The sequence below is a fragment of the Phocoena sinus genome, chromosome 4 (genome assembly GCF_008692025.1).
Source record: "Phocoena sinus isolate mPhoSin1 chromosome 4, mPhoSin1.pri, whole genome shotgun sequence".
Lineage (NCBI taxonomy): Eukaryota > Metazoa > Chordata > Mammalia > Artiodactyla > Phocoenidae > Phocoena > Phocoena sinus.
The window spans coordinates 69,463,486-69,489,311 of record NC_045766.1 but is presented as its reverse complement, the minus strand read 5'-3'; the positions used below and the strand labels follow the sequence as shown (position 1 = coordinate 69,489,311).

General features: G+C 41.9%; 1 protein-coding gene across 1 annotated transcript in view; it reads left to right on the top strand.

Annotated features, from left to right (window-relative positions):
- ATP13A5 (ATPase 13A5) overlaps nt 1–25,826 on the top strand; it is a 99,451-nt gene that overhangs the window by 17,051 nt on the left and 56,574 nt on the right. Inside the window, 8 exon segments of the mRNA XM_032629401.1 lie at nt 2,306–2,375; nt 5,446–5,534; nt 5,536–5,575; nt 13,197–13,203; nt 14,785–14,850; nt 15,809–15,937; nt 21,799–21,938; nt 22,341–22,532. Of these exon segments, the coding sequence (XP_032485292.1) occupies nt 2,306–2,375; nt 5,446–5,534; nt 5,536–5,575; nt 13,197–13,203; nt 14,785–14,850; nt 15,809–15,937; nt 21,799–21,938; nt 22,341–22,532 (733 nt within the window).

Here is a 25,826-nt window from a genome sequence, read left to right as displayed (position 1 = left end):
AAAAGAAAATCACTTTTGTCATTTGTAAAACGGGTCCTCTCTCTACAAAGTATAAAGTATAGAAGCAGGTTCAAGTACTGCTAAAATAGGGATTCTTTCCCCTGAAAGCAGTTTCTCAAAACATGCCTATCTTGTTATTATTATTAGTTTTTAATGGGAAGGCTCTAAGACCAACATACGTGTTATACTCTACAACCATACCCAGATCCCAGAAATTGGGTACCGTTTCTATGCATCTGTGAATTTCTTAGCTCTCGCTTCCTTTAGAAAGTGGGTATGTTAGGGGAGTGAGGGATTAGCTAGCAAAATCACCTGGGAACTTTTTTCAAACTCTAATAAACCCGCTCCCTAAAAATTCCACAGTTCATGGAAATGGGTCATGCCAGAATACTCAGGCTTAATATTAACTGTTTGGAAAACTACAAGCCTCCCTTCCTGCCAAGGACTCTATTGGTGGCTTATCAGAATGGAAGCCGAGCAGTCACATGCAGTTTGAAGATGCTCACCAGTGATTCTGACATGCTCCTCCTGCCTCTTTGAGGACTCCCAGCCTAGTCTTCACCATGTGGAGCCTAAAGGGCCTAGCAGAAAACATATTCTCAACAATTATTTGGTAAATAAATTGATAAATGGATGAACGAATGAACAAATCATCAAATTGAAAAGAGATAGAGACCATCGCCAAAGAAAATATTCCTAGTCATTCATGCTTGGTTTTTCGGAAATACCTTCCAGCAGGTTTACGAATATCTCCTGGTTGCAAGAAACCTCAGTGCTCCTTCAAGCACAGCTCATAGCCAGTGCAGAAATGCCCTTCATAACTTCCCCTGTTAAGAAATCTCTTTGGAGAGGGACCTTCTACGTCCGAAGCAATTATTCCCCTAATGAATGGTTCTGAATATTAGGCAAGTCTACTTAATTTCATTCTGACTATTTAGTTTTGTGAGGCCACCTGGAATAATTCTAGGGCTTCTTTTTCCCCTGCCAGCTCGTCAGATTTCTAAAGTCAGGGCATGTCATCTCCTTTGTTCCTTGGAACTTTGCTCATGTGACCCAGCTTCAAACCTCATATTCCTTCCGGTTGCTCAGCCATTGGTCACTGCCCCTGAAAACTCTGCTTGGCTTGTGCTGAGATTGAGATGAGTACACAATTCCCTAAACATGCAATACTTTTTGGCACGAGACAGTGGAATAGATGAAGCAGCAAGGGGCATGCCTGTCTACGATTCAAACACGGCTGTCAACTGAAGAAAGAACGCACAACCTAAAAGTTGAGAATTATGTTTATTTGGCGGACATTCTGAGGACTTCAAGCCAGTGAGACAGGACTCTCAGGTCTCATGGAGGTCCATCCATGTTGCTGCAAATGGCGTTATTTCATTCTTTTTTAATGGCTGAGTAATATTCCATTGTGTACATGTACCACATCTTTTGGACTATTGTGATGATCAAATGAGAGAATCTTTTGTAAGAACTTTGTAAATTGTAAATTGCTAGGCAAACACGAAGGCTTCTTTTTTTAAATTTTTATTTTATATTGGAGTATAGTTTATGTACAATGTTGTGTTCGTTTCAGGCATACAGCAAAGTGACTTAGTTATACATGTACATATATCTATTCTTTTTCAGATTCTTTTCCCATATAGGTTATTACAGAGTATTGAGTAGAGTTCCCTGTGCTGTACAGTAGATCCTCACTGATTTTCTATTTTATATATAATAGTGGTGTGCATATGCTAATCCCAACCTCTTAATTTATCCCACCCTGAGGGCTTCTTATTGTAATGTACATATGTGTGGATTTACAAGTTGTTAGCCGTGAGGACCATATGCCATCTTCCACTTCATTGGCTCATTCCTTCATGTATTCATTGAGTTCATATGCTAAGGACCTGTCCTAGGTGTTGGAGATACCAAGGTAAGATAGACATGATCTCCAACATCAAGGGCAGTCTAGAATGCCTGAGAATTCTAGGAATATCTTCATATCTGTGTCTTTTTAGCTGCTCTTAGAATATAATCAAATTATTTTTTTAAAAAAACTCAAAATGCCTTTCTAATTTCATTTTGATTCTTAAGTTGTACTGTACTTAAGATATATTTTAACCAGAAAAACAACTTTGTCCATCATGTACTAACTTTCATTTTAAAATGTATTAGTATTTTGAGATTGGCACGCTAATTTTTGATTGAAGACACAAATTCCCTGAAGGGTAGAGAAGGGACTCCTGCTTAGTGTGGTCTGTACTCACTTATTAGTGTGAGCATGTAGCTGTGACGCTAACAGATGATCGATCTCCTACAGAAGATTAGTGTGAGGGTCAAATGCCATTGAGGTCGAAATCCAACCCACGTGGAAGCTGCTTGTTAAACAGGTAACTGTTTTCATTTATTTTTGAAAATAAACTCCTGTTTTTTCCTTTTTTCTTTCTAGTACTCAAAGAAATCGATGTAGACGAAAGTCTGTGTTTTGTGCAACTTTTTTTTGTTATTCCCAGTGACTTTAGTTTATGCCTTTCCTGTCTATTGAGGTTTTCTTTTTTATTATTATTTCAATAAATATATATATTTTATACCAGTAATTCTAACTGGTCCTTTTCAGTAACCACTTGTTTTAAATTCAAACCCCTTCCCAGTGTGAGGGACAGATTCCCGTTTCATACTCTCCTGTTTGTTCGTTTTGTTTTCAGTGTTTTATGGTGGTTGTGATGGGTGGGGGGAGTGGGGAGGGTTGTTATTATTTCATGATCTCTTCGAGGATTGAAAAAGGATTATTTTGGTCTTTTTCGTACTGTTCTATCACTCTATTATATCCATTTTCTTGAGAGTGACTTCTTCCTTGGTTGGTGTTTTTGTTTGTTTGTTTTAGAATATTTTCTCTGTATGCTTCGAAGTTATTGCTTTCGGTAAGCTCAGCTTGGGTGGGACTTTCCCTTCTCCCATTTCTCTTCCTCTCTGTGCTCACTCTCCCTTTTTGGTGGTTCTTATTAGTCCCCATGTGTCCCCAGTTCAGAACTAGGGCCTGTGTTGGGGGTTTGTGCTCTGTCCCTTGGGGATCTGTTCAATGCAGTCCCCGAGCCAGCTTGGGGCTTGGCCAAATTCACAGCTGCATCACCAACTTGTCTCTCCTATTCCTCCCTCTGCTGGTGAACCCTTGCTGGTTGTGACTTTTCTCAGCCTCTGCTCTGGGGCAAGCCTGGTTTTGTCCCCTGCCACTTGTGGGACACTTATTCCTCCTAGCATTGAGCTCCTAGTCATTGATCTCCAGTCCTTGTATGAAAACCAACAGACTGATCAATCAGTCCCCCCTCAGTGCTGCATGTTTCTGGTCTATTTCTAATCCACAAAGATGGTCATTTGGGTTTTTAACGTGACCATTTTTTTTAATACATTTTTTATTAGACTTTTTTTTAGTGCAGTCTTAGATTCACAGCAAAATTGATTGGAAGGCACTGAGATTTCCCCCATACCCCATGCTTCCACATATGCACAATCTCTCTTACTATTAAAAAAGCAGGATGCTTTTTAAACATCTTATTCAAGTACATTTTCAAATTACCAAAGACTCTTTCAAGTGTCAATTTAGTCTATTTTGAAAAGAGTGTTAATATTTTATTGCACTTATGAATTAGGCCTTTAGTAGAAACAAAAAAGTAAAACTATGTCTTCACATTTGGTTTCAAAAGAATATTGAATAAGGGAACTAAATTAAATGGTGTTGTTTCTTCTACAAGAAGTATTTAACCAATTTTCTACTGAGTTTATACAAACTCAAAATCATATTATCTCAAATGTGTAATATACAATTAAAGCATTTTATGCTAAGCAGACAGAAGAGCTATAATTTGTAAGAAAACATGTTGCAACGGAAATTATAAAAACGTTAAGGAACACAAGCTTCTTTAATGTACAAAATATATCCAAGAGTTTAAGAAACTTTTAAGATGTGTCCTATTAACTTATTAACCAGATGTCAGTTCATTTTTAGGACTAAGGTAGAAGTTTATTTAATATATTAGAGAATTATAGAAAGTAGAGGTAAGAAAAAGTGGCAGTGGTTTTAGGTACTATTTCATCTAATTCATAATAATTATAAAGAGCACTTCACCAAGAAAAGAATCCTTGCTTTGCTCAGATGGACTCTTTATTCAAGCTGTGTGTAGGTCATGTGACCTTCTCTAGCTCCCTGGGGTTTGCCCTCTCTGCTATTATTAGTAATAGTGAAGTCAGCAAGACCAAAATGGGGACAGTTGAAGGAATTTTAAAAGTTGAAGATATTATTAACAGACCAAAAATACCTGCATGGATGACCATCTTTGGGGCTGGTGACAAATTCTGCCCATGATTTTCACTGCATCTTTGGATAAGACGTTTCCCTTCCCTGGGTAGGACCTTCCCTCTTTGTTCAAGGGAAGGTCCATGCTGACTCGACTGATTCTCAGAGGATCTTACTAAGACCTGTGACATGAGAGTATGTTATTTGTAAATGAATGACCTGGATAAAAGTGGAATCTTTAATTTTCATTGTACAACTTGACTACATTGGCAGCATGTGATTGCATGAAAAAGAAACCTGCAATAAAAAGGGGGAAGGGTAAACTGTGATAAAGCGAGAGAGAGGCATGGACATATATACGTAAGGTAGATAGCTAGTGGGAAGCAGCCGCATGGCACAGGGAGATCAGCTCGGTGCTTTGTGACCGCCTGGAGGGGTGGGATAGGGAGGGTGGGAGAGAGGGAGACGCAAGCGGGAAGAGATATGGGAACATATGTATATACATAACTGATTCATTTTGTTGTGAAGCAGAAACTAACACACCATTGTAAAGCAATTATACTCCAATAAAGATGTTAAAAAAAAAAAGTTCAAAATTGAAGTTTGTTTTTAAAAGAGTCTGAATCATGTGTCTTCTCCATTGTGGGTACATCTGTTTAAAAATGTAAATTGTTAGATTTTGTTATTGGTCAAATATTTTTTTTTTTTTTTTTTTTTTTGCGGTTAGGCGGGCCTCTCACTGTTGTGGCCTCTCCCGTTGTGGAGCATAGGCTCCGGACACGCAGGCTCTGCGGCCATGGCTCATGGGCCCAGCCGCTCTGCGGCATGTGGGATCCTCCCAGACCGGGGCACGAACCCGTGTCCCCTGCATTGGCAGGCGGACTCTCAACCACTGCGCCACCAGGGAAGCCCTGGTCAAATATTTTTGAAAATTCAAAATAAATAAGAATGATCAATTTGTGGGCATGGCTCTGAGTGCTTAAAATAAATTTGCTTCTACTATATCACATTTTATGTGCTTGACATTGTCTCTACTGCAATTAATGGAGTTCTAAGTGAATTCTATTGTTGTAAAAATGGAAGAAAAATATCTATAAAGAAATGACATCATCTTGACTGCCACTATGGTCCATGCAAGTGACCCAGATGCTCTTTTCATACCTTCATAGGTTTTAGATCTATGCTACGTGTTTCAAGCCTTTACCCTCACTTTGTGGCTGTCTCAGGGTTACATCGAATACTCAGTGGCCATCATCATCTGTTCTCTCCATTGTCTTAAGCGTGTACGATTTGCGACAGGTAAGAACAGAAATCGTAGCTGGATTCTATTTAGCTTCTAGCTGCACAAGAAGCCAAACCTATGGCCTTTCCACTGAGAGCAAAGAGTTGCTTTGTTAAACATAAGTCATAACAAGAGAAAAAGCAAGGGCTTACTAAATACGGGACCTCAGGAGGAGGGCTTCAAGAATACCAGGTAGATTTAAACATCTTTGCAAACTCTGATTATCAACTGATGGCTGCACTGAATACAGTGTTTAGAAGGACTCTGAGGCTGTGTCTGAGCATGGTGGGAAAGAAAACAGTGATGGATTAATGATGACAGCATAGTACCTGTCCGTCTCTCTTACCATTGCTGTTCATCTTATAGCCATTTAAAATCCTCCTTTTAAAGAAAAAATCAGTCTTATAAATGGTATACCAACACATTCAGAAGTGGAATCTAGCTGAGTATCACTTACCACAGCCTTTCTGAATCTCATTTTCCCACAACATCTTTCTAGAAAATGTTCTACTACTTTGCTTAAGATGCATCAGGCTAGGGCTTCCCTGGTGGCGCAGTGGTTGAGAATCTGCCTGCCAATGCAGGGGACACGGGTTTGAGCCCTAGTCTGGGAAGATCCCACATGCCGTGGAGCAACTAGGCCATTGAGCCACAACTACTGAGCCTGAACATCTGCAGCCCGTGCTCCGCAACAAAAAAGGCCGCGACAGTGAGAGGCCCGCGCACCGCGATGAAGAGCGGCCCCCGCTTGCCACAACTAGAGAAAGCCCTCGCACAGAAATGAAGACGCAACACCGCAAAAATTAATTAATTAATTAATAAACTCCTACCCCCAACATCTTCTTTAAAAAAAAAAAAAGATGCATCAGGCGAAATTATGAGGCAACATCCAAAGGGTGTCTCACTGTATTTGTTGTATATTTTTGAAAACTTGACTGTGAAATTGGCTTTTTAGACACAGGAAACAATGGTACTTGTATCCACCTGTCAACTCTATTGAACTGTTGAAATCGCCTAGTTTTCTCAAACTTCGTCCTTCATCTAGAGAAGAGGAAACTAAGATTTCCAGGGGAAACAAACAAGGGAGCTTGTTCAGGTCATAAAGTGGGTTTGTGACAGAGTCAGGGCTTCTGGCTCCTCATAAGTGAAATTCTATTGCACGTGCAATATTTCCTTAGCAGAAAGCACTTTCCAAAGTAGCACATAGCTGGGGAAGAAAGTCAAACCTACGTGTGAGAGGAGAGATGAATTCTAGCTATCAGCAGAGTAAAGTCTGGGCCCATGTCAGTAAGGCAGATGTGGAGGCTTTTAAACAAGCCCAACTGAAAGAGATCTTTTATTTTTACTCTATTTCAGTCACTCAGCAAATATTAGATCTAAGATTGGCTTTTTGTCTGGTTTTAGATGCTACAAATTTTGAGCTATGAAGTGTTTGATGAGAAATGAAAGAAACGCAATATGTATTTAAAGAGTTAGAAAACAGGACCTAAAAATGAAGAGTTAAGTCAATGGAGACACTTTGAGCTAGAGAGTGAGGACTAGAAGGGCTTTGTTTTATTTATTTATTTGTTTTGTTTTTTGGGCTTTTTTTTTTTTTTTTTTTTTTTTTTTTTGCGGTACATGGGCCTCTCACTGTTGTGGCCTCTCCCGTTGTGGAGCACAGGCTCCGGACGCGCAGGCTCAGCAGCCATGGCTCACAGGCCCAGCCGCTCCGCGGCATGTGGGATCTTCCCGGACCGGGGCACGAACCCGTGTCCCCTGCATCGGCAGGCGGACTCCCAACCACTGCGCCACCAGGGAAGCCCCCTTGGCTTTTTCTTTTTTTAAAAAAATTAGTGCCTAGTGCGTTTCTTCATGAACAAATTTAAATCACAAAAATATTAACAGTGATCAGTAACCTGCCTCTGATGGTGACAATTCCTTTCTGTCTGGCTGCCAAGTCAGGGGGTAGAGTGACTGTCCTTCTGGTGAACTCTGAGCATTTGAACAAAAGAAGGAAAATAAACACCAGGACAATAAAAGATCTGGCACTTTCTGCTCGGCCACAATAGGAAAGAAATTATCATGTCCCAAACGTTTACCTTTGTCATTTGATAGAGGTATGTAATGTGAAGCCCCCATATCAAATTTCTAGTTCCTGGGTTTTGAGAAATCTTTGTTTTAATAGAATATCTAATTTGATACCTACGAGCCACTCCTATGCTTTCTGGCTGATGTCAAACCTCAGTGAATACGGGTCTTCTCCCATGTGCTTCCCTCTATTGGGAATACATAGACCCACAATCACCTGAGTATATCATCGCAAACCATCTCAGGGTTCTGAGGAAAAATACAGAATGCTCTGAGGACTTTGGCAGGGAGATCTTATCTAGTCAAGTTAAAATTCCCCGCTCACTACTCCTACTTGTGTTACTTGACACTATTTGTTACTTGACACTTTAATGGTCACCTTCCTTATTTGTAAGAGTGTGTGTGTTTGTGTTCAATGTTATAGTCAAGAAAAGTAAATGAAACAATGCATCTGAATTACTTGTATTCCTGGTACCTAGTAGGCACTCATCAAATGTTACCTTTATTACCGTTATGGCTGTTGCTGTTTTTATTACTGTTCTTGGAGTGGGGAAAGTAGATTATGGAAAGATGGGAGGAGGCACAGAGATTGAAGGGAGGAGGGATAACTCGAATAAGAAAGTAGCACAGGAACATCCCAGGACAGGGCTTCTAACCACCACTGACTCATTTATTGTGTGGCTCTGGGATCTCTTTTCTCCTCCCTGGACTCACTTTGCTCAGCTGTAAATAGTGGAGGTTAAACTCTGTCTCTTTAGGTCCCACCTTTTTTAGGCTTCTATCATTTTGCCAGGGCCACCAATTAGGCATGAAAAAAGGGATCTTGGAAACTTTAAAACACTAATAAGAAACTTTCTGGCCACTGGGAATGTGGGAGCACGTTTTGGAGACTGGAGTCAATTCCTACAAGACCCTATTAATTTTGGACTAACTAGCCACATAGACTACTCAGTCAGGATGTGGACAAATAATAGAAACCTGTTTAAACTCCCTTAATCACAAAAGGGATATGGATTATAAATATGCACCAGTAGCTCACGAAACCCAAGATCATGAAGTACAGATGGACTTTACTGGGGGCTGGACCCAGGAACTTGGGTTACTCTTCCCAGTCTCCTATTCTCAGACAAGTATGGAACGAAATACACATATTCTGGGGGCAGTGCTCCACCACTACTCCTCTCCTCTGAAAACTGGGTGTACCCAGAGCCCAGAGCTGACAGCCCACAACTGGTTTGTTCCATGTGGCTTTCTCCTTCCACTGGCACAGCTAGTTGGAACAGGGGGCACCCGACCAGTGGAAGCCAATCCATCAACAGGCGTGATGGTAACATATCTTTTTGCCTGAGATCCTGGAATAAAGCCTTGAAGCTGCTGGTCATACTCTGTTAGGAAAATGATCTGAAAAATGACGTATAGCCAGGACCAGGGTGGCCACTTTTGATCCCTGTGTATGGACAAGCAAAGAAAAAAAAACTTCTGCAGAGAAAGAGAGGAAAAGAGTGAACCAAATACACAGTGAGACACAGAGGTGAGCAATACACAGTCCAGCAGAGACAGAGTCACCTGTTCCTCACAGCGTTTTCTGTTCCTGTTCAGGAAACTTCCTTGGGACACTTGGCTGTACTTCCCACCCTTCGGTTCCTTCCTAAGACATCCCTGCATCCTCATATATTCTCATCCTCTGCTTAAAGCAGCCTAACAAGTTTCTGTTACTTGCAGTCAATTTGTCCCAAGGAAATGTGGTGCTACTGTTTGATACATTATGCTCCCCTAGCATGTTTCCACCTATGTCTCCTGACTTAGATATTGTCTCTGTCCTACACAGTATCCATCTTTATCTTTATGACAAATTTCCGTGTCTCTTTTAAAATTCCTTTACAATGCCCATGTCTTCACTTGGAACTCAGGTATCTTTCTTTAAGGAAACCCCAAATAAATTTAGAAATTCCAGTGGAGGAGTAGGGGAAGTGTTGTAGCAAAAGTTAGGTTTGATTCTATAGGCCAGAGGGCAATGTTCCAGTGAGAAAATTACTTGAGATTCCTGAGTTCCTAAACTCTTACCTTAAATCAAAATATCTACAGAATAAGAGGAATTTACACTTTTTAACAGTTTCATAACAGGTGATTGTTATGCATTCTAAAGGCTTAATTAACAGCTGTTGTTACAGAGGAACACACCAAAGGCAAATTCAAGCACCAAGATCCCAAATCTATCTATTTATTTATTTATTCATGTCATCACCAGGTGAACGTATTTTTCACTCTTTTTACTCTATCAGATGCACGGAAGTACAAGTTTATATGGAGATTTATTTAGGTATTTATTAATTTGTTTTATCAAAACAGAATTGTCCTATGTGTGTTTATCTGGAACTTGCATTTTTCACCTTACAATATATATAATGGCCATCCACCATTATAAACAAATAATTCTAAATCATGTTTAAAAATAATGATGTGATATTCCATAGTATACCATAATTTATTCAAATATTCTTCTCTTTATGGAAAATAAGGGGTTTCTTCTCCAATTTTTGCCACCACAAATATGTTGAATTAAACATAACTACAATATAGGGTAGCCTTACATATTAGTGTTTGCAACCCTTTTTTCAGCAAAACAATCAAAACCAGGCTGCTGAATCAAAAGATATGTATGTTTTGGATATTAATAAATACTGTAATATTATTTTCCCCAAATGAAATAATTCATTCTCCTATCAGCAACATATGAGAATATTCATTTTCCCAGATCCTCACCAGCATTAGGTGTTATAGCTCGACATTTAAAAATTTCAATCTAATACTTTTTTTTTAATTGCATTTCATTGATGTTTTAATTTACATTTCCCTGACTGCTAGTGAGATTAGACACACACTTTCCTTTGTCTAAAAGAGGTTTGCATTTTTATTTACTGTCTGTTTATATCCATCATATAGGTGAAAAAGTTTTATTTTTTAGTCTTTTTTCTCTTGAGCTTGACTTTTGCTAGATTTATAAAATATGTCTAGTTAAATATGTTTCTTTCTCTTTATGGCTTCTGGGTTTCTAGTTTTGCTTATAAAGTTTTCCTCTTCCAAAACTGGATATTCTTTTTTTTCTATTTGTAATTTTCTTAATATTTATTTTAAAGTCCTTAATGGAATTTAAACATGCAGATTCCACACCTTAAAGAATCCCTGAATGCCTTTACTCAAAATAATGACTGGCACGAGAATTTCAGACTTGATGGCAATATTGCAAAAGACTTCTTTGAAATGATGACACTAATTCCATTAGCAGTTAGCATTTGTTAATAAAACCTTAGCTAACCCAACCTGCAAGGCATCTTGTAACACTATGCAAAATGGGCCAGTTTCCTGAAACTGTATCTTTGCAGTTTAAACCACAAGTCCTCAACAACTAATATCTGTTTAGCACTACAATTTGCAATGGACTCTGACATTTATAATGAATGTGCTTGTATGAGGCTTGGCAAGCTGTGAAATGATACACATATGATATATCCTCCCATCACCGGAGAGGGAGGGACAGGGCCAATCAGGGGTGTAAAGTGACCTGCTCACACTCACCCAGGAACGGCAGCTGCAGACCTTAATCCCAGGTTTCCTGACTCCAAGTCAGGTCGCTGTGCCATTGAGCAAAATCTCAAAGTAACCTGTGAGCTTCCTGTGGCAGTAGATGAGGTTTCAATAATTTTATAACGAAAAGTAGATTTGGGGAGGAGGCTGGCAGGAAGGGAAGAAAGAGAGCATCTACTGCCATCTCCAAATCATGCTAAATAAATACATGCTTTTGAGAATTGCAGGAGGGGAAGTGTTGGCAGAAGTGGGATAAGACATCTTATCCCACTTATCATGCATCTACTCTAGCCCCAATTCGTGTCGCACAGAGAGGTTAACCCTGCCTAAGCCAAGAAGCACCCCGTTGCAGTGCAGTCCCTTTCTACCACGTTTGGTGCAGGTATGAGTGCAAACCTTGGCACTCAGTTGCATTTCCGTGGAACTGTACTGGCTCCACGGGCGGCTGCTGGCAATAGCACGGAGAGTATCTGGCCTCATTCAGGACTGAGCTGGGCTCAAGAGACACCTGAGTTAATGCCCTCATTACTCATCTCTGGAGGAAATCCAGCCAGAGCAAACACAAGGACACACAGCAACAGATGCCAAATAATAACAGTATGCAAATTAGCCTTGGAAACGGATCCTGGTCCCACCGAACAGGGACTGGAGCAAGCAGAGGGGGCTTAATGAAAATCAGGCAGCGAGCTTCGAAATCATGGCAAGCATCACAGAGCTGGCTTTCTCCTAGCTGGTTGGTTGTCATAGAAACCTGTGTTTGTAGAGTTTCTGAGTACATTAGCTCAAAGAGGATGCTTATATTATCCTACTGTAGTGTTGCTGGGAGAAATAGAATAATTCAGTTCAATTAAATAAATATTTGCTGAGGATCTACTACGTGATACACCACAGGGGATACAGATAAATACATAGTCTCATCCTTGAACCTCCTGACTTAGAGGGGAGACCTGACAAGAAAACAGACAGCTCTAATGGAGTGGGATCTATACACTAACACAGGTGGAAACACAGTGAGCAGGGCAATTAATTCTTCCTGGGGGTGTTAAGGACTTATGGAGAGGAGATGACATTTGAGCAGGACTTTATGTGAAGGATTAGAAAGAGTTGGCTAGTAGAAAACAGGGGTAAACATCCCAGGGAATAGCTCGAGTGAAGGCACAGAAGCACGGCAGTTTGCGCGGAATGCTGAGCCTGATGAACAAATCCAGCTTTACGCCATCGTGAGTTTTGAGAATTACAGTCAAGCACTATTAACTCATACCTCACTTCCAAATGTGTTATCATCCTTTTAAGCTAAGTTGAAATTGTATGACATTGACTAAGAGAGTTTGCTAAGCAAGAAAATAACTTAAAGAAATTTGTAAGGAAGGATGTTTATCTTCTTAAAGGGCAAAAGCTGCTTTCAAGCACTTTCAGAGAACATATTCATCAACAGAAAAGCCTTTAGAGTCGGATGAACCTGGTTTCATTTTGACTTTAATACTTAGTAAGAAAATGATTGTGGGCAAGTTACTTTAACATTTTCAAGCCCCTGTTTCTTTGTTTTTGCTTTGCTATATGTACTTTGGAGGTGATATAGCATTTTCATCATAGAATTATCTTGAGGATTAAAAAAAAAGCAAGCCATCCATTCCAAGTGCCTAAAATAGCACCTGGCACATGGTGACTGAATCAAGTTCTAAACTGTTTAAAAATAATAATTTGAGTCATTTGTTATACTCTGGGTATTTCTTCTATGAAGCCTTGGGGGTTTTGAATAAATCTCTGATATGCAAAATAAATCATGTCATTTTAGAGCTTGAAGGGAAGTTGCGAATAATCCAGTTCAATGTTGTCTGTTTACAAAGGAAGCGGCTAACGTATAAGGTGAAATGTCTTATGTATGGGTATCTGGCTAGCTAGTGGGTAAGCCTGACCCACCACAAACCGCTTTCTCACTGTCCCCCACCATTTAAATGAATGCCCCAACAGGCGAGCCTCAAGGAGTCAAGTTAGGGCGATGAATATGTGCCCAATATCACTTCTTCCACTCAACTGGTCCAAATAATTGAAGTTTAGCTTTTCATGCAAAACTGAAGTAAATAATAAATAGTTCTATATAAATATTAACACTGAACTCATTGTGTTCTCTCGAGAGGAAAGATGCATAACTGTGTTGGAATGCTTGTCTAAGCCTGATGAGATTTATAACATTAGACATCATCAACAAAACAGATAAAAATAATTTAACATCTAAAAAGACGTTTTACATTTGAATTATGTTAAGCTGTGTCTAACCATGTTGACAGTATTCAGACCTCTTCTACTTAGAGTTATCTGAGTAACTGACATCCATGCAGAGAGGGGCAGTGCTTTCCAGGGTTGCCTCGGCTGGTCCAGCTTTGTACTCCCTCTGGCTCGTGGCGCCCCTGATAGTCAGTTTAGAGAACTCTGTGGACCACATCCCTTCTCACCTCCGTTTTCCTGTCCCCTAAGTCATTCTAGCAGATGCTGCCTCCACTTCTCCAGGGTGCTTCCATTTCCTCTGCTTTGTCAGGGTCCTATCTCAGTGAATTCCACCTCAAGTGAATTTTTCCAGCTGATGTACTCAGACAACTGTTTTGTTTTGTTTTTTAACAACAACTTTCTTATTAATCATCGACACTCACTGAGCTCTTACTATAGTAATGAATACTATCCAAAGGGTTAAGTAAAATAAGATAAGCCTTAAGTAACTTAAAACAACTGTATAAAATAGATACTGCTGGGGCTTCTCTGGCGGTGCAGTGGTTGAGAGTCCGCCTGCTGATGCAGAGGACACGGGTTCGTGCCCTAGTCCCACTTGCCGCAGAGTGGCTGGGCCCGTGAGCCATGGCCGCTGAGCCTGTGCGTCCAGAGCCTGTGCTCTGCAATGGGAGAGGCCACAGCGGTAAGAGGCCCGCGTACCGCAAAAAAAAAAAAAAAAAAAAAAAAAAAAGATACTGCTATTATCTCCACCTTTGGATGAGGAAAAGGGAGTTATACAGGCTAAATAACTCATAAGTGGTAGCACCAGGATTCCAAACGGAGCAGCATGACTCCAGTCTGCAGAATTATCCAATGTGAAAACCCACCAGTTCATACAGGAGGCAATGGCTGTTCCACTTACGATCAAAATACAACCTAAATATTCACAGGCTCTTACAATGGAAAGCCACTTCCGGTTCATACTCAGCTTTGCTTTCTACGGACAGGGTAACAGAGGCACAGAGAACGGGAGTGGTCTCGTTGCTTTTCTTCAGTGTAATCATGCATCCTCAAGAAAGGAAGTCTCGGTTCCTTGGCTTGAGTCCATGTGGCAGTGACTGTGCATCATCTTTCTTGGGATTGAAATAGCATTAAACTAATGAGCATATTTGCTGCTGTAAGTAGGGAGTTGAGTGAAGTAAGCGTTGAGGGGGGGGAACGGGAGCATGGAAAGTAGACTTGAGTCTTTCCCCAGAGTCAGTTTGGCTGTGACAGTAGGTTCAGCATTTACTGTATTCAGATCAGGTGGTTTTCCGGATATGGAAATATTAGATATTTAAACACTGACTTTGAATTTGTAGCAAAGTTAAGCTGTACAACCTTGTGGAGGATCACAACAAAGTCCAGGTTACAATCATTGTAAAAGGCAAAGGTAAGTGAGGGGTCCTGCCGTCGCCAGCATCCTGGTATTCAGAGTGGAGTCAGTCTCATTTGTTTTATTGGTCAAGGAGAAAAAGTTTTTTCTCATTAAACTGAGGACTGGAGCTAAGGTGAGGTAAACGAGGCATCATAGATGCAAACTTTAAGGAGGCAAGGTCATGAGAATGCTGGCCTGTACCTGCGGGAGCCTGAGTGAGCCCCTCGTTGAATTCTGTACCCTACGTACCTGGCATGCCTCACCCTGGTCCCAGCCCTGATTGAACCATGTCTGTCCAATGTCTGATTTATTTCAAATTCCTTCTGTCCTCCATATTTCACTTACTGGAATGTTACTGGGTAAGCCTTCTTAAGGCTTTGTGATTTCCCCTACTAACGATCCCAAACAGACCTTGCATCGTATATTTCAATCTGTTATCTGGAACCCAGGCCTGCATAAGGCTTATAGATGGTTGGCTGGACATTTGGCATTGGCTCTGAGTTAGCCTGGGCTGGGGTGGCCATGACTCTCAGCAACGAGTAGCTGCACTCCTGGGCAGCAGAAGTTGTCTGGAGTGTTTACATAGGCCCCAATCCAAGAACAGATTGTGCTACGGGGTGTGGGGGGAATGGGGAGGACGGTCAGGAACCCAACCACAGAGAGTAAGAAACAGCAAAGGGGCATTCCTTCATTGACCAATGCCACCGAGTGCCTTCGGTGGGCAGAGCGCTGTCTCAGGCACTAAGATCAAGATGGGATACTTGTTGCTGAGCAAATCCTTTGCCATGGCCCGGGTATCAATTCCCTAATCCTGGTTCTCTGGGAATCCGCAGTGGAATGGAAAGGGGCTGGAGCAGGTGAGCATGCAAGGGTAGCTCTTGGCCAACAAGTTGATAAGAGTTCTCAGTTGTTTTAATTGTTAAGTATAAACAGGAAAAGTTCAGCTAGTCATGTAAACTTTGCCATTGTATAGGTTTGCAGGAGCTAGAGTCCCGTCTCTTGGTTCCCGGAGATATTCTTATTCTTCCAGGAAAACTTTCATTGCCATGCGATGCTGCTCTGATTGATGGAAGCTGTGTGGTGCATGAAGGCATGCTCACGGGTAGGCAGTTGTCACGATGCTTCCTCTTTCCTTCCAACAGCCAGGCCAGATGAGCAAAGCAGTTCAGTGTACACTTACCTGCTTTATACCAAGGCTAAGGTATTGAGAGATAGATGAGGAAGACACACCCAGACTATTCATGCAGATGGAAACCATATATGCAAACAGGAAATGTTTAAGGATATAGGAATCAAACCACAAGACACACGAAACTAGAAGAAAAGACTTCTACAACATGGGATCAATTCATTGCCTGATGAGTGGGATGAATAGGGTGCTCTGAGTTCAGAGGAGTGTCAGAACATCATACTGTTTGATGCACAGTCTCTTCCTAAATATACGGATAATTTATACTCCTGTACAAACAAAGCACAGCCTTAAAACCATCACCTCACAATTGGCAGGAAATAGAGATTTTATCCAGCCCTGTACTCTGTAGATGGAAAACCAAGCCCCAGCTTTCAGTGGGAAGGAGGTTGAGCTGAACATTCCAGAAAGGCAATAAAATAGTTCTGTTCTCTAGAATCATGTTTCCAGTTGATCTCGCTGAGCAGAAAAGACTGGTTTTCTAGTTATGGTTTGAACTATCCTTGTCCTCATTTATACTTTGTACAGTCCATTTGAATTTGGGTAATTAGTAAGGCACTATTTATAAAATATTCTTCAGGCAAAAAAGAAAATACACAGGGCATCTTAATGAGAGAAGGAGAAACTATATGGCACCACAGAAATAGAAAGTATTGGCCTACTGTGCTTGCAGATTATTGCACTTTTCTGTTTCCAAACGGTGTAAAGACAGGAAAAAAAAAAACCCCACACACGCACAAAACTTTTTTAACATCACCTGAACATAAAGAGAGGCATTCTCTATTCTTAAATTGTTCGACACAAGTAGATTTCACATGAAAAAATGGGTCTGCTTAAATTAAAATTGAGGCAGGAAAATGTAGTAAACATAAATATGTTCAGTATAATTACAAAATACCCCTTTAATGTGTTAAAATCAAACTGCCTTGTAATGGCAGTGATGAGAATTTGCATACTGATCATATCTTTCATCCAGAATGTTGCCATCGTACCCTAAGTATAAACCTCAAAGCCGAGAAAACTGTGCTCTTCACTCAGAGGCAGCAATTGTCTCGTATTCCCAGCAGGCTGCCAACCAAGAACAGCATCCCTCACGGCGACACAGAGCATGGCAGTGAGAAAACAGGGGAGGACACACAGCAGGGTTTACTCCCCTGGGTCTGCTGACCTGGGCGACCGTTCTTGTCTTGATTCTCATGAAAACTCAGAGTGTCTCAGAGAAGTAGGAATGGCAAAAATACCGCCTTTTAACAGATGTGCAAAGTTGACCTAAAATGACCTCAAATGGTCAGTGGTTTTTCTGAGGGTCTATTTCAGGAAACATAAGGTCACCAGCATTTATATATATGTAACCTAAGTACTGATCAAGTCAATTTTAGAAACAGACACATGAAATGGAAATACATCTATTTCTTTCTCTTTAACTTCTTGAAATAGATCTAAGTGCCAACACGCTCTGAATACTTTCTTACACATCCTGCCTAGATCCTCTCACTCACGTATGTATTTGTGGAAAGGATCCTGATTGAGCAATCAGGTTAGGGTTAGATTCCTGAAACTACAACTGTATTTCTGGGCATGTGTCCACAAATGTGACTCAGGTAGTTCCCTATGTGCAAAAATAGTCCTTTGCATATACAGAAGTCTTTATTTATGTAGGAAGAATAGCAAATACTCCTAACATCTCTATAGCAATTTATATTTTTAGAAGCAACTTTTATACCTCACTTCATTGTAACATAAAACAAATTAGACTAGGAACTATTATAATACCCCATTTACAGATAAGGAAACTGAGGTGAAAAGAGACCAGGGTTGCTCATTTAGTGAGAGAAAAGTCAGAGTTGGAGGTGGCATTGGTTTTCAGACACGAGGGACCATAGGCGTGAGGACGATGATTTGAGGGTGGGTTCAGCCACTGCCTTTGTGTTTCATCACCTTTTCCTCTCTCCTGGTTATTCCCATTCATAGCACATACCCAGTGTGGGATTTTTCCTGCTCACCTTCATAACCTCATCCTATTATCATGAGCTCGGCTGTGCAAGAAACATAACTTTATTTTACACTTCATTTTTATTTTGGCTCCAAATTTGGCCACCCTTGAAAGTATGCGGCACGAAGTATCTGGTACAAGTCAGGCATCCCCATCAATTAGCAGGACCTCCCGACTCTGGTCTGGCTACAGAAGTTGCATAAGGCACTGCTGAGGGGCATCTGGTCTGGGGCTCACTCCTCTTTCTGTTGCCTCACACCACATGGACCTTGGGAAGCATCCAGGGCCTATCTACCTGGAAAAGGAGGCAGACCCAGGTGAAGTTGCTCTCGGTTTCTACACACTTCTAGAATGTTTCCATATCCTAATTTCGTCTAGGCCCCTTCTCTCAAAGACACACGATATCTAAGTTTCCTTTAGATTTTCTTCCAACTCCCAGTCCAGGGTTTTGTTTTGTTTTGTTTGGTTTGGTTAGGAAAGTAGTAGAGGAAAGGCATGGTGAACAGAAAAGCTTTGTTCTCACTCTCAGGTGGTCGCTAAAATCCATTATCAAATTTATGAACGACTTTTGAAACTCAAAAGCTAGTCCTCTGTCTTTTGTTTCTGCCTCCCGAGACAGTGATCCCCTTCAAGATTTAGCTCCTCACGGAGGGGTCAAGAGGCATAAGGGAATACCTTATTGCCTTACTGAGGGGCAATTTTCTCTTGGTAGCAATAGCTAATTTTTCTTAGTTCTCGTATGTATATGTACGAGGCACTTTGCTAGCATTTTACATATGCTATTTCATTCAAGCTACAACTCTATAATGTGGGAGAATCTGAGGTCCAGAGAGGGTAATTTATTTGCCTAAGGTCACACAGCTTAAAAGTGGTGGAACTGAGATTTGAATTCATTTGTTTATTCATTCATTCATTCAGCCGACAAATGTTTATTAGCCCCTACTATGGAGCAGACACTCTACTAGGTGCTGGGGATACAACTGTGAACAAGGCAGATTTCTGCCCATATGGAGTTGACATGCTAGTGGGAGAACAGAAAACAGGAAAGTAGGTAAATTTCCAACAGCTATAAGTTCTATGAAGAAAATAAAACGCCTAAACCCAGGCATATTGTCCCCAGAGCCTATGCTTGAAACTACTGCTCCTCATTCTCTTGGGGAAAATTATGGGGGAGAGGGGTAGCATTCACTCTGCCACAATCCCTCCCTTCTCCCTCTACTCATTAGAGTTAATGATCTATTTGAATAGTATGTACAGAAGTATGTACTGATCTGAGTTGGACACACAGGAATTTCCCTAAGTGGTTATTTCACATTTATATCCTGTCAGACAAGCTTAAAATCAGTGGATAGATCAGATCTTTTCCTCTCTTCCTTTTTCCCTTTCTTCCTCTCTCTCACTCACTTCTTTTTTTTTTTTTTTTTTTTTTTTTTGCGGTATGCGGGTCTTTCACTGTTGTGGCCTCTCCCGTTGTGGAGCACAGGCTCCGGACGCGTAGGCTCAGCGGCCATGGCTCACGGGCCCAGTTGCTCCGCGTCATGTGGGATCTTCCCGGACCGGGGCACAAACCCGCGTCCCCTGCATCGGCAGGCGGACTCTCAATCACTGCGCCACCAGGGAAGCCCGGTAAGCCTTTTTAATAGCATAGCTTTCTCAAGGAGCTTAACCTAACTAAAAAGGGTTTCCTCTAAGTCCCATTATTCTGAATCAGTGTCATCCAATAGAGATTTTAGGATGATGAAAATATTCTATATACTACACTGTCCAACTTGGTAGTCCTTAACTATGTGTTCATTGAGCACTTGACGTGTGCTTGGTGTAACTGAGAAAATGAATTTTCAGTTTTATTTCTTTTTAATTAATTTAAATTTAAATAGCCACATGTGATTAGTGGAAATTATATTGAAAGGTGCAGCTATCAAAAGCTGCAAAGTTCACGGCTCCTTTCACCACTTGGATGGGAGAAAGAGGTTACTGCATGTATGGCATTTGTGATATCCGAGGCCAAATAACTTCAGAGAAAATACATGTTTCTCAAGCCTGATAGGATGGGGAAGATTCAGTCAATCAGATCAGAAAGCGGGAAGAATATACTAATTTGAGTAAGCAAAATGCAAAGGAAGAAAAAGCACACAGGGTTTCTGGAACAAGAAAGCGATTTAAAGATAAGTCTAGCAAGTAAGATTAGATCAGACTGCAGGGCATCTCGAATGCCATGCCTAGAAGTTTAGACTATTTGAGAGTGTTGAAGTATGTGAGTGTGTACATCGTCCAGGGAATACCCAACATACCATACAGTCAATGAGTTGCCCTGTGTTCTTGTTAGGCTCTGAGATGAAATTAAATGTCTCCTTTTACAGAGCTGTGTACTGAATGGATCTCCACTTCCCTCTTTAAGCTTCACGATGTCTGCTTTCATTTGGATGTCTCTCTGAATAGTTGTAATGGCTGTAGAGGAAAGGGTTGTGATAAATGACCTCTGAGGTCCTTTCTGGTGCTGAGATTCTGATTCTGTTATGAGCCATGCAGTCTTTTCTGTAAGATATGCTGGGATCTTAGCACTGTGGGCGTATAGGGGAGACTAAAACATTGTGAATAAAAGGATCCAAACACAGGTATGAAACTGGGGTTGGGTGGCCTCCTGACAATGCTCAGCGATGGCATAGAAATGTTTGTGTGTTGAGTTGGGGAGAGGCAAAGACAGTCACAAGAATTTCTAGGCAATGTTCATGCTCAAACTTGAGCTCTGCACAGTCATTTCAATCTGAAATTAGCTCCCAGGGAGCATTTCTAGGGGAAGGGAGGGCAGAGGAGGCCAGGGAACGTTGGCAACGGGAGAATGGAGCTTGGAAAGAGGGAGGCAGAATGTCGAAGCCAGTGGGGCTGGAATTTGAGGCAGTGTGCTGGTTTCATCTGGAGAGCAGGAGAACCAAGCAGGAAAACCAGCAAAAAGCCCTCTCCTATGGACCAGGAAGCCCTGGCAGTGGATTGGGTATGAAGGTTTCTTGGGGAGGACTCAACATCCAATACACACCAAAGCAGTGTACTCATTGCACACCCCATCTTCTTGTAGGTCAGAACCTGTGGACCTGTTGGCTGCCTCTATCTGCACTGGCTCAGCATTAGGCAGGGATGAGTCCTCAGGGTTAAAGCTCCTCTGTGGCTGGGATTGGGAAAATCAGGGAATGATGGATTTTGCAATAAACTAGAATTGGCCCAAAGATGTATCTAGTAGCCATTGCTACTGAACGTGGATCTGTGTTTCCGATACTGAAAAGAGAACTTTATGGCTAAAATTACGGTAATGTCATGAAAACCTAGGCAAGGTTGTAGAGGGAAAGCCCTTAATCAACAGAGCATGGGAGCATTAAGCAACCTATGATTTGATCGTGGCCCCGCCCTTATTAGTCCTGTGAGCCTCGGTAGATTTGCCTGGAATCCTGACTCCATGAGACCTGGCTTGATAATATGACATACCAGTCACACATTTGTGCTCTCGAGTTGAATAGACTAGGGTCTACATCCTCACCATTTAACCAGCATGTGGCCTTGGGAAAGCTGTTTAATTTTTTAAGTCTCCAGTTGCCTCTACCATTAAATGGAGGAAATAACAGTATTTACGTCACAAGGTGGTTGTGAGGAGTAACTAAATAGTGTATGTACACAGTGCCTGTCCCAGCGTGTGTGTCCAGGGAGAACAAGCTATTTTTATTATTGGCTTCCCCAGAGCAGTTGATATACGCTGAGAAGTTGGCAGGGTCTTGGTCTTAGTTTTTATCAGGTCGCCACGCATTCAGCGTGTGTGCTGAGCACCTCCTCTGTGTCAGAACTGTGCTAGGCTCTGCATCTGGAGATGAGAAAGATGAATTCCAAGGAGACTTCAAAGATAAAGAAGGCACAGCTTCGGCGCCCCAGGAGTTTGTAGGCTAGTGGGGGAGGGAGATTCATAAGCCTACAGTCAAGCCATGTGTGACATGTTACAACTCAAGACTAGGCCCAGTGCCCAGGAGTCCAGAGGCTGTGAGGACACCTGATGAGCAGACAAGGGGTGGCACTCTGGTCGGAGGGAAGGCTCAGTGGAGAGACGCAGGGTCAAGGACAGTAAGACGTGGGGTGGTGATCCGGGGTCTCCTTTGTTTTGCGGTGGAAGACAATTTGTTGATTCCTCAGGCACAGCCAAGGGAACCCTCAGTCCCACCAAGACGGCCGGCTCACAGTGATTATCCTGAGCTTCTAGAACCCCAGTGGTGCAGCAGGAGATGGTGCCAGGAAGGGTTCTGGCCCTCTCTCCCAGGCCAGCCTGTATGCCCCTCCCCTCCCCAGGTCTCTCCAAAAGATACTGCAACCAAGGCCCTGCCCCTCCTCTCCGCGCTGTCCCTCCTGTGCGGCCAGCCACCCTCCCTGACCACGGGCATCGTGTATGCACAAAGGAGGCTAAAGAGAAAGAAAATCTTCTGGATCTCCCCACAGAGAATCAATATGTACAGGCAAATCAACCTCGTGTGCTTTGACAAAGTATGCGCTAAACTTTCCAGGTTGGAGGTTACAGGTCACTAGACACAGCCGAGCTGGGAAGTCTGTCTAGCCCAGCACCCTCGTGGGACGGATGGGAACACGGAGGTCATGAAGGTCACACAGGGAGCTAGTGTGAGATCACATTCTAGAAGCCCGCTTTCCTGAGTCCTGAGGAAGTGGTTTAGCCATCACACCATGAATTTCTTCCCTGTCAAATTTAATATTTTCACGCCTGTTTTGGGATTCAAAACCGTCTCTTACTGCAATAACTTTTCTGATTATATTTTTTCAGGCAAAATTTATGAGGAACATTTCTTTCTTTTTTTCTTTTTTTTTTTTTTTGTGGTACGCGGGCCTCTCACTGTTGTGGCCTCTCCCGTTGCGGAGCACAGGCTCCGGATGCGAGGTTCAGCGGCCATGGCTCACGGGCCCAGCCGCTCTGCGGCAAGTGGGACTAGGGCACGAACCCGTGTCCTCTGCATCAGCAGGCGGACTCTCAACCACTGCGCCACCAGGGAAGCCCGTGAGGAACATTTCTGTTCCCCGAAGTTCTTTGTCTAGAGCTTAAGCGAGCATATTCCTTTCTCCTCCGCTGCTTCTTTTTAGGAAAGGGAGGGAGGGAGCTGCCACCCGTGTTTACCCACTCCGGCCCCTCTTTTCTCCTTTGCTTCCCAGGGTATCAAGACTCAGGACTGGGGCAGGTTGCCTGGAAAGGTGGCAGAAGGGGAGTATGTCCAGAGGAGGGGACAGCTGCTATCGGACAGGTCCCAGGACCCCTCTCCATGGCTCTCGCACGGGGGACCTGACGGGGCTGTAGCATCAGCCGCCTCGGCTCGGGTAGCAGGTTTACCCACTCGAAGGCAGGGCTCCTGGCCTGGTCCCTCCGTGTCTTCGGAAGAGATGGCTCCTTGTCCTAGACAAGGAGGGTGGGAATAGACAGCAGAAGACAAGCTGGAGAGACGGTTCCCATGTGGAAGTGGCATAGCTCTTACGTTAGTTCAGTTCTATTCTTTTCTAGTTTCCTTTGACAAAGAAGGTCCTGTAAGGTTAACTTAACAGTAGCTTCCTTTTAGATGCAGGGCCAAAGAACAGCCCCCAATAGGGATTCCTGTTACCTACCCAGCAGCCTCCCCAGTGTCTGAATATAGGAGGGAAATTTAGAAAATGCGTTCATTGCTTATCTCCTTCTAACACTAATTTTTTCAGAGGTGTTTCCGTCCCGTAGAAAGCTTTTCCCTCCACAACCTCATGTGCTCCTTTGCTAGGCTGTCTTAGGGATGATCAACAGAAGATGTGTCCAAACTCCGTATGTCATGATGGCATCTTATTGTACAAAGGACTCTTGGTTGGGAAAGGGCAAAATGAGAAACTAATCCTGAATTTGATGCTAAGTTTCCATGTGACTTTTTAAGATAAGAAGGTTGAACTACAATGATCCCTGTTTCTTTCTAGCTTTAATATTATAAAACTCTACCAACATGGTGTTGAAATAAAGCCCTCCACAATTAATTGAATTAATTGATTAAAAAATTTTTAATCAAATAAACACATTTAATGTTAAATAAAAGGGCTTGGGACAACTAAATATACTGTAATTTCTTAGGAGCTTGGGTTTTCTGTAAATCATGATATAATTAAAAGCTCTAAATCTTCTGCTAAAACCCATTCTAATTATCTTACATGTGTTCCCGTATATTTCTAGTTTACGTTGGCTTGTTATAAGTTCCTTAAAGCAAGTTCTCTCTTCCTTTTCTATCCAATTCAGCCCAAGCCTGGGCTAGTATTTATGCTAAGTTTTCTTTTTCTATCTTATTCCCTTTAAAACAGCAACTATAATTTAGATTTTTTTTTCCATTTATGGCTAGTTTTATTGTCTAAGGGTCATTTTCACATAGAGAAATAACATGGTCCCATATCTGTTTGGCTGCAGTATCATCTCTGTTTTCATGTTCAAGATATTGATGTTTAAAACATAATCTAATCATCAGAAAAACATTTCAGTTTGAATTAAGTTGCTAACTGTTTTTGAAATGGAACAACTCAAGAGCATTTGGAATCTAAACACACATGTTGGAGTCCTTATAAAATACAGGAGGGAGGGCTTCCCTGGTGGCGCAGTGGTTGAGAGTCCGCCTGCCGATGCAGGGGACACGGGTTCATGCCCCGGTCCGGGAAGATCCCACATGCTGCGGAGCGGCTGGACCCGTGAGCCATGGCCGCTGAGCCTGCGCGTCTGGAGCCTGTGCTCCGCAAGGGGAGAGGCCACAACAGTGAGAGGCCTGCGTACCGTAAAAAAAAAAAATACAGGAGAGAAATGAAGCAGATAGTGTTTTATTTGTTTTTTTTGTTTTGTTTTGTTTTGCGGTTTTTGTTCTTGAAGGAATAACTTACACAAAGGCACGTTAGCTCTCCATGAAGTCCAAATGAATTAATGAAACAAACATTCCTTACTTCTTTAATCCAGAAGCCCAGTACGGACTTTGTCTCTCCACATGCTTTGCAGAATTCGTTTAACATTTGTCATCTGGTGGAAGTCTCCAGATGGGCTGGATTCCGGTTCTTTCTCTCCAATCTACGGGCCCCTAGACCCTGGGGCTGCTCATTTCACCCCTAAGCTGAGAATGTCTCTACCCTATTTACTCAGTTGTAAGAAGTAAAAACATTGTAAGCACTTCACTGTAAAGCATGACGCTAATGCTATATGCTGTAATGATAAAAGATACCATTTGATAGAAAACTAGAAACTCCAGTATCTTATACAGAGATGACCTTCAAGAAAAATAGTGTAAGAGACCTGGGTGTCAGTGTTGAAGAGGATATTCCTTAGTGCTTGGCAGTGCTCTGCTTGGCCTTGACAGTGCTGAGGCAGTGGTAACCACTTCCTTACTCTGACTGGGTGTTGAGCAGGCCTAATGCAATTGGCCTACTGAGTAAAGACACTGGGGTTTGTAATTAATAACTGACTGTGAAGCAATGAGCAAATTAAAAGTGCTGTGATAGTACTCAGTTCCCTTTTGCTTTCTCTGTTACATTATCTGTGAAATACTTTCACATAGTACAGCAAATCAACTCTCTCAACCATTTTCCTCTTGATCTAACAGTAAAACCCATTCCTGGGCGTTAATTAATATTTATTATTAGCACTTTACTTCTCTCTGTAGCCTTAAGGCCCTTTATCAACATTTCATTATCAATCTGGACAGTCACCATGTCTCCCATATTTTTAGGAAGATAGCTGTGAACCAGATGGCAGACTGGGAACTAAATAGTCTTGCGAAGAAAGAAAAAAATTCT